This window comes from Herpailurus yagouaroundi, unplaced genomic scaffold (assembly GCF_014898765.1).
Source record: "Herpailurus yagouaroundi ecotype Mexico unplaced genomic scaffold, PumYag 139, whole genome shotgun sequence".
In the NCBI taxonomy this organism is placed as follows: Eukaryota; Metazoa; Chordata; class Mammalia; order Carnivora; family Felidae; genus Herpailurus; species Herpailurus yagouaroundi.
In genome coordinates, this window is record NW_024412394.1 from 55,664,945 (window position 1) to 55,673,312 (window position 8,368).

At 38.2% G+C, this 8,368-nt stretch overlaps 1 protein-coding gene across 4 annotated transcripts in view; it reads left to right on the forward strand.

Moving 5' to 3' along the window:
* The window catches only part of FHL5 (four and a half LIM domains 5), a 41,889-nt gene extending 36,239 nt beyond the window's left edge, over positions 1-5,650 (forward strand). For all 4 annotated transcript variants that reach the window (XM_040474205.1, XM_040474206.1, XM_040474207.1 and 1 more), the window contains one exon: positions 5,133-5,650. In XM_040474205.1, the coding sequence (XP_040330139.1) occupies positions 5,133-5,296 (164 nt within the window). In that variant the 3' untranslated portion in view covers positions 5,297-5,650. The remainder of the gene's footprint in view (positions 1-5,132) is intronic.
* Positions 5,651-8,368: the final 2,718 nt, after the last annotated feature.

Sequence of the window (8,368 nt, forward strand, 5' to 3'; positions counted from 1 at the left end):
TATATATATATATATATATATATATATATATATATATATAATCTTTCCCTTATGTTTCTTTTTGAGATACACACACATGGGTATCCATATATAAATAGAAACATTACACAGACCCCTCAAGACAAATGTATGGCGTAATTAGGGTAGCCATGTTCTATAGAGGGTAATTAATACTAAACCTTATGGAGGAGCGCCTGGGTGGCTCAGTCAGTTAAGCATCTGACTTCGGTTCAGATTATGATCTCAAAGTTAGTGCCTTCGAGCCCTGGTTAGTGAGTTCAAGCATCAGGCTCTCTGCTGTCAGCACAGAGCCTGCTTTGGATACTCTGTCTCCCTCTCTCTGCCTCTCCCCTACTCACTCCCTATCTCTCTCTCTCTCTCTCTTTCTCTCTCTCTCTCAAAAATAAATATTTTAAAAATAAATAAATAAACGTAATGGTAATGACTTTAAGTAATAGTTCAGGGAAAGAGGAGAACAGGATACGCTGAGAGCTTAGAGAAGAACTTCACAAGGAGGCCTGACATTTAAAGATTTGAATGGGAGGAAGGGATACTTATAAATACAAATCCTACTTAATTTCCAACAAGGGCAAAGGAAACCTAAAATAGAAAAGGTTTTAATTAAATGCAAGGATTGTACAAATCTGAAGCTGTAATAATTAGGGTAGCCAAGGTCAGGAATTAATTAAATTTCATTTTAAGATGCTTCTAACAAGTGTATCATTCTGTTTTCTCTCTATTCACTTGTGAGACATTTCAATTATGAATAGATGAAATAAAACAAGATAGCATTCTGATGAAAGAACAGAACACATGTGACATGATTTGAAAATATCACAAATGATAAATTGATCCAATTACATAGATTTTTCAAGGTAAAATAGTGCATTATATTTTCTTCAGAGATACTTCTGAAGAATGCTAATCCTATAGTAAAATTTGAAGTTGGCATAACCTGAGAAAACCAGAAGCTTTTTGTTTAGGCATTTATAGTCACCTAATAATGTGGCAGAACTGTACTTCTCTTCCCCATTCCTTGTATTCTTAGATCATATTTCATTTCTTTTAGTTCAGTTTGTGTAACACAGTATTAAAGATTATTTTATCCTTTTCCTCCTCCTCCATCTTCAAATATATCACAAAATAAAAGTTAACTCTTCAAAGAAAGAAAAAGTGTTTCACTGCAAACCCAGCTTGGCAGGTTTTCACTGACTTACAAGGGGAAGGAGAGAGTTACCCAGACAAACAGACAAGTCCCGTTTGCCTGCACAGGGCACCATGTTTTCCAGAATCTCACACAGTTCATGGCTATATCTGGCTGGCAGGTGTGTTTTGTTTGGCCTGCACATGTTTGGAAACAACTCATGTAAAACTCCTCTCTGTGGTCAAAAGTAAATGAAGAGCCTGCCGGGGATGAGCAGACTACCCTCACATTCCCCTGCCAGGTCTCTGTCATAGGCTCAGCGGCTGCACCATTGCTCTGTTCCTCACACCTTGTCCCCATCACTCAGCCATGTCACCTTCCCAATCCTTGCATTGGATTGCATTGGCAATCCCAGACTATCGGGCTTTAAAGCTTGAACTCTTAACCACTCTGCTCTCCTGCCTCTACACATCTGGCAACCCCTTAGTCAAAAGACTAAGCCACTATATCCACCAGTTTTGGTTAGAAAATGGGGCTTCCAGAAATGTATCAGTACTGAGAGCTCAAAAATCTCCGTAGAATCTGCGATTACTGCCCAATGGATGCATTTGATTTATTCCATGACACTTTTCTTGAACTATCCAGAAAAAAGGGAGGACTTCCATGAGGAAATGAGAAAATTAAATAATTCAAAATGGGTTGAAATTTTCCTGCGTACTCAGTGGCTAATGCTGACCTGCAAAGAGCCTACCACGAGCCCTGAACTTAAGTTTCAATTCTGATCTATCACAGATTCACGTATCTAAGTGATTTTTTTTTTCTGTTGGATTGTTTCACATCAGTATCTGAGCCTAGCTCTTTCAGGCTCAGACCAAAAAAAAAAACCCACATTGTTCTGCATGTAACATAAGGATGATCAGGAACCACAGATTTGACCCAAAAGTAATCCAAATACAGGATTATGTATTTAATTTAGAATAATCAGTCTTATGATAATTATCTTAATCATAAGCTTTGCAATAAGTAGTGTTTCTTGAAAATTGAGCATTTGAATTAACATACCATAGGGAGTTCTTATACAGCCATAAATTTATCTGTTGGAAGTTGCACATTCATGCAAACAATGTGCCAACCTAAGAAACTATATTAGAATATTTCAAAATACATTTTTTTCAAAATACTTTTTTTAATTTTTTTTTTCAACGTTTATTTATTTTTGCGACAGAGAGAGACAGAGCATGAACGGGGGAGGGGCAGAGAGAGAGGGAGACACAGAATCGGAAACAGGCTCCAGGCTCCGAGCCATCAGCCCAGAGCCTGACGCGGGGCTGGAACTCACGGACCGCGAGATCGTGACCTGGCTGAAGTCGGACGCTTAACCGACTGCGCCACCCAGGCGCCCCACAAAATACTTTTTTATATTAACTAAATCTATCTGTGAGTCTCCAGATGTAATTTTTTTAAATCCCATCAGAATAAATTCAATTCATTTGAACAAACCCAAGGTATAACTACAAACCTTTCTTTTTTTTTCTCTCGCCCTCTAAGATAGGATTGACCTTTCAAAGTTTCTGGGTTAAGTGAAGCAGCTTGATGTAGTGGGAAGTGCTCTGGACTAGGGAGTAAAGACTTGGTCTTGCCTCTGGCCCTGACTACTGTGTGGCCATGGGTAAGTGACTCACCACTGAGGTTCTCATTTGCCTTACTTGCAAATGAGGAGTTGAAGAGGATCACGCCTTACCCTTCTTCCATGTTTATTTTGAGTAAAAGGAGTTTCAAATGTTATTTCTTGAGAAAAGAATGCTAATGTTCCTGGTTATGGTCTTTACAATAGATAAATTCAGACTTAATCTGGTGAAGTTAAGAGCATAGGCTCTGAAGCCAGATGGCCTAGGATTGAATCCCAGATCTGCCATAAACCAGCTGACTGATTTGGGCAAGTGCTTGAACCTTTCTGTTCATCAATTTTTCTCTGCCAAGTAGGGTTGATGATAATATCTTTTCATAAAGTAAGGTCAGAGTTGTGAAGCAATATAAGTAAAGGGCTTAGAATAGTGACTGACTCGTGGGGCACCTGGGTGGCTCAGTCAGTTGAGCTTCTGACTTCGGCTCAGGTCGTGATCTCACGGTCTGTGAGTTCAAGCCCTGCGTCAGGCTCTGTGCTGACAGCTCAGAGCATGGAGCCTGCTTCCAATTCTGTGTCTCCCTCTCTCTCTGCCCCTCCCCCACTCATGCTCTGTCTCTCTCTGTCTCAGAAATAAACATTAAAGAAAAAAAAACAATAGTGACTGACTCGTTTTCAAGTGCTCAACAAATGCTCTTATTCTACAAAATCTTCAGTAATAAATGAAGCCAAATAAAACAGGTGCCAGGGACTTATTTCCTGGGGGACTTCCTTACTGCAAATGGCCCTCATGACCTGAGGGAGTAAATGCATCCAAAGTTGAAACAGTTTGTAAACATCTCACATACTGAGTCAGGCCCTTCTTAAATTCCTACTACCAGACGCTTCTATTTCTCTCTTTGTAAAATTCTAGAATTATTTTTACATTTATCACTTGTACAGGCTTACCTAATAAAATCAAGAAAAACTCATGAGCAACAAAATTCAAGATGTGTAATAATTAGTTTTATGAACAAAGATGATTCATGCATATATAGAACATGATTCCTGCAGTCAGCTTATTAATGTTTTGAATAGCATTCAGGGAATTAATTGGTTCATTACTGATTTACTCTTATTAGCAAGTAATGATAGCATCATAAATAAGTGAGCAATAAATTTAATCAAGGAAAGTAGAGAAATTTGATGTACATTTATTTATGAACTAGTAAATTATATGTAAAGACATCAAATAACACTTCTAGTATGAAAATAAAAGTTCATTATCATATTTAAGGAGAGTTTATCTGAAATAGAATGCTTATTCACCTTTTTTGCTTCCCCAAATGTAGTATTTGGAAACTGTATGTGAATCAACACATGAACTATTTTAGCCTCACTCTATGGGTAAGGAGCAAATCACAGGAAGTTCATAGCACTATGATCACTTGGAAAAACCTTGGCAAATAAAGGCCCAAGGCATCCCAACTCCTTCCCAATCCCTACACCTTTTCTCCTTTTCAATGCCTCAAAATCAATTCTTTAAATTGTAGCCTGGATCCATATTAGAGGTATAGAAAGAGATTCTCACTGAAGACTCAAATTCTTCTACCTTTCATAGAAATGTTACAGCTAAAGAAACCCAGATTGAAATGGTGGAGGCTGATAAAGTACTTCTTAGAGACTAACCATTGGATAGCATGGCCTCAGTGGCCAGAGTGATCAGATTCACAGATCTTTGTTGCAAGCCTGGCCTAAAGTTGTCTCTGGGCAAGGTAGTAAGGTTGTCATGTTAGGTTAACTCCATGATAGTCTGGATGAAATTTTCTATTTGGGGCTTTTGGAAAATTGTGCCCCACACCACAATATGACCATGGAACTTTATCTGAAGCAAAATTGACCATAGGAATAGAGGTAACAGAACTAAAAGTCATTGAAACATCAGGCACTAGGCTAGAAAGTATACATTTATTTTATTTTATCTTCACTTTGCTTCTAAGAAAGCAGAAAGAAAATATTCATACTTAGGTATCTCTGACTTCGAAATCCATTCCCTCTTCCCACGGCATTCTACTGTGTTTCCTTATCTGTCTTAGGCAATCTTCATCTGTTTCCAAAAATACCTGGTTTGTATATTCAGATTCTACCTACTTGTGTAGATTACAGAAAAATTTGACTGGGAATCAGGCTGGATCTCAAGGGGGAACTTGCCCACGGCGACATTCCCAGATAGACACACGGGCATGGGAGGCAGCATTCTCTTCGAGGTTACTTGCCTCTACATAGACTTGCTCATTGCTGTTATCTCCAGTTCCTAGAAGAGTAGCTGATGGAATGCTTAATCTCTTCATTGAAAGAATATTCTTTTCCGCAATTCCTTTACAGGTCTCAAAGGTGCCAAGTTTATCTGCTTTCAAGACCGGCAGTGGCACAGCGAATGCTTCAACTGTGGGAAGTGCTCAGTCTCCTTGGTGGGGGAAGGCTTCCTGACCCAGAACAAGGAAATCTTTTGCCGCAAGTGTGGTTCTGGAATGGACACTGACATCTAGAGGGAGACAGTCTGTCCTCACCTGAAATCCACCTTGCTTTTGTTCTCACTAAATCCAGAACTTGCTTGAAGTTGCATTTATGACTTACATTTTACCAATATTAGAGTTTATAGCAGAAGGGTTTTTGCACACATTCTGATTGAACTGTGTCATAAAAGCTCAGAAAAAGCATAGTCTAACAGAAATGAATATATCTATCCTAACTCACAAAGGCATCTCTCCTTGCAAAATACTGCACTCTGCTGTTAAAAACATAAGAAAATATCTCTTTATTGTAACCAACAATATGACCTATACCTAGAAGTCATGGATGTTATTACTGAAGACTGCTGTTTTTAAAACCGTGGCGGGGGGGGGGGAAGAAATTAAGAGATCAAAGTGAAAGGCATACATGAGGCTAATGTTTGCATTCTTAGATAGCTAGCTATAAATAATATGATAGCTTGGCTATTAATGGTGGAAGAACAAAACTGATCAGGGAAAACTGATTAACAATCATCCTACTTGAGAACTGTGTCATTTTATCATTCTTTTATTCACACACACTGACTTTGGAGTTGCAAAGCTGCAAATTTTCCCTCATCCACACTGCTTCCACAGCTGGTTGGTTTCATGCTTAACAAATGGAATTGAGAATTTGGACACTATGGCTCTCATACTCTGCATGGATATAAAGGGGTCCCCTCTCCCTAGGGATAGTCAAAGCATAGGTTTCAACACATTTTGTATCAATTGCATTTTCAAAGCTCCCAATGATTTTTCTAAATACTTACAGATTCCATGAAAGAGAAGTCTATTCTTTCAAATGAGCTAACCAGTAAAATCATTGTCCCCAAAGGCAAACCTTTAAAGTAAATAGATCATTAAGTCATCACTCATGGAAATGAGTTTTAGGGAAGGGATTGAGCGTCGGAACATGACTTTCATCCAGATATCTAAAGGCATAATAGAATGCATAATTAGCTCTGAGCTTCATGCATTTTGCCTTCCAAAATTACATAGATGACTAATGGGAAGACATAAAAGTGGGCTTTAACAAAATCTAGTAATAATAAGAACTGAAAAAGATTAATTCACTCCTGATAATTCAGGACCTGCAAAGCACTACAATAGAGTAATATGGGTTCTAGATGAGCCCTCCCCACCGTTCCTCCACACCCATGCCATCCACCTCACCCCATGCCAACTATGCCCCAGAGTTCCAATCTTCTGCATGGCCCAGAGGTACACTCCCAACCTTAGCGGCCATTCTACAAATAAGTCAGTGTTTATCGGCCACAAGAGAAGCAACAGCCTTAGTGAAAAGCCTATCACTATATGTGTATCTTTCTACTAGACATCGACTGATCATGGCCCTACCTACCTGTTCCTGGGCAATATTTTCCACATTATATGGGACATATGGAAAGCAAACTTTTTTCTCCATGGTCAGTTGTTATAGTGCCACATATATAGTTGGGGTAGGAGGGGGTCAGGAGAAGAAACCCACACAGACATAACATTTTTATAAGTGTCTACTCTCAGATTACTGTTAAAGGTCCTGATTAAAATCTAATTATATGATGTGGCTGATTACAATGATTAAAATAGTTTCACAGGAGATTCCATTAAAATTGTTATGGAAACACAATTTTTGAAATAGCTTAAAATGCAAGGACATTTGGAGATGCTAACAATTTAGAGCCACTAATAAAAGGTCAGGCTACAAAGGCTATTTGAAAGATATAATTGTCTTTGTTTTGTAGTAACAATGCCAAGATAACCGATTATAGATAAGCATGCAAAATGTACTGCTTTCTGAGTCAAACAATTAGTAATGTTTAAGCATTTTGCCTTGTGTGTGGGCTGAGCTTGCATATGATCAGGCTTGCATTGTATCTGTACAACTAAAATTCACAGAATCATTTCTGAGATAGAGATTCTGTTATCCTTTGATACGTATACTTAAGTATATATTTTTCACATATAAATAATTCCATACATAGAATAAAGCTTCGTTATCACATATGTATTAAACACATACTGTGCTCAGAGTTAAGAGTTTGAGCTGTTGTGGTTCTGGGGTGGTGGGCGGGTAGACCAGGGTATGGAAATGCAAAATTGCCAGATGTAGAGATCTTTCCCCACAGCTGATAAACAACACCACTGTGGACATAATGTACATATACAAAACAATTAAGAAAGAAGACCTCGTTAGACTGCCATACACACAAAGATAAAAATGAAAACCTTATCCTGTATACTGTAATTGATATGGGGTCAGTAAAGAGAAAAGCTCTCTAGCTGACCTATCCAAAGATGGGACGGACTGCCTCAGGAAGCAGTGGGCACCCAATGATTCAAGGAGTGACATCTGCACAGGCAGGAAAGCAGTTAGAAGCAAATCCTGTGTGCTAATAACAACCAGATGGCTTGGAAGTAGCAGAGAGACTGTGCCAAAGAGCAAGAAGAAATGAGATAGCTAAAAGAGAAAAGGTCAGATGAAGACAGATATTAACTCTTAGCATAAAAGCTTTATATTTGATATAACAGGCAATAGAAAGTTACTAACTGCTCTTAAATAGAGGAGAAAAGCATTATGACAGTGTTTGAGGAACATTATACTAATGATTCTGTGTGGCCTAGAACTGAAGAGGGCAAGGTTCCAAAGGCTAAGTCTCTTAATGCAGTAACACATTTGGTTCCTGGCTACAGAAAAGAGAAAAGAAGCAATAGCTAATGGAGGCAAAGAGCTATATTTGTTGATACAGCTGAAAATACAAGTCAACAAATCAAAATGTTTTATGTTGTCATGTTAGGATTAAAGATGACAAAGAAAAAGGCAGAAAGGAATTTCTGTTTCTATAATAACAGATGGGGTGGCCAAGGTTTCAATTTTCACTTAACAAAATCATAAACATGTTATATTGGAACAATCTAGATCCATTGGTTACCTAAAGTATGATAGGGGTACCATGATAGATTCAAAACTTAGAGTCACTATAACTTTAAAAGAAACATTAAGAAAAAAAAGAAACATTAAGTTGTACATTGGAGTGAAAGATTGGTCAACCATTGTAAAAATGTGTAACA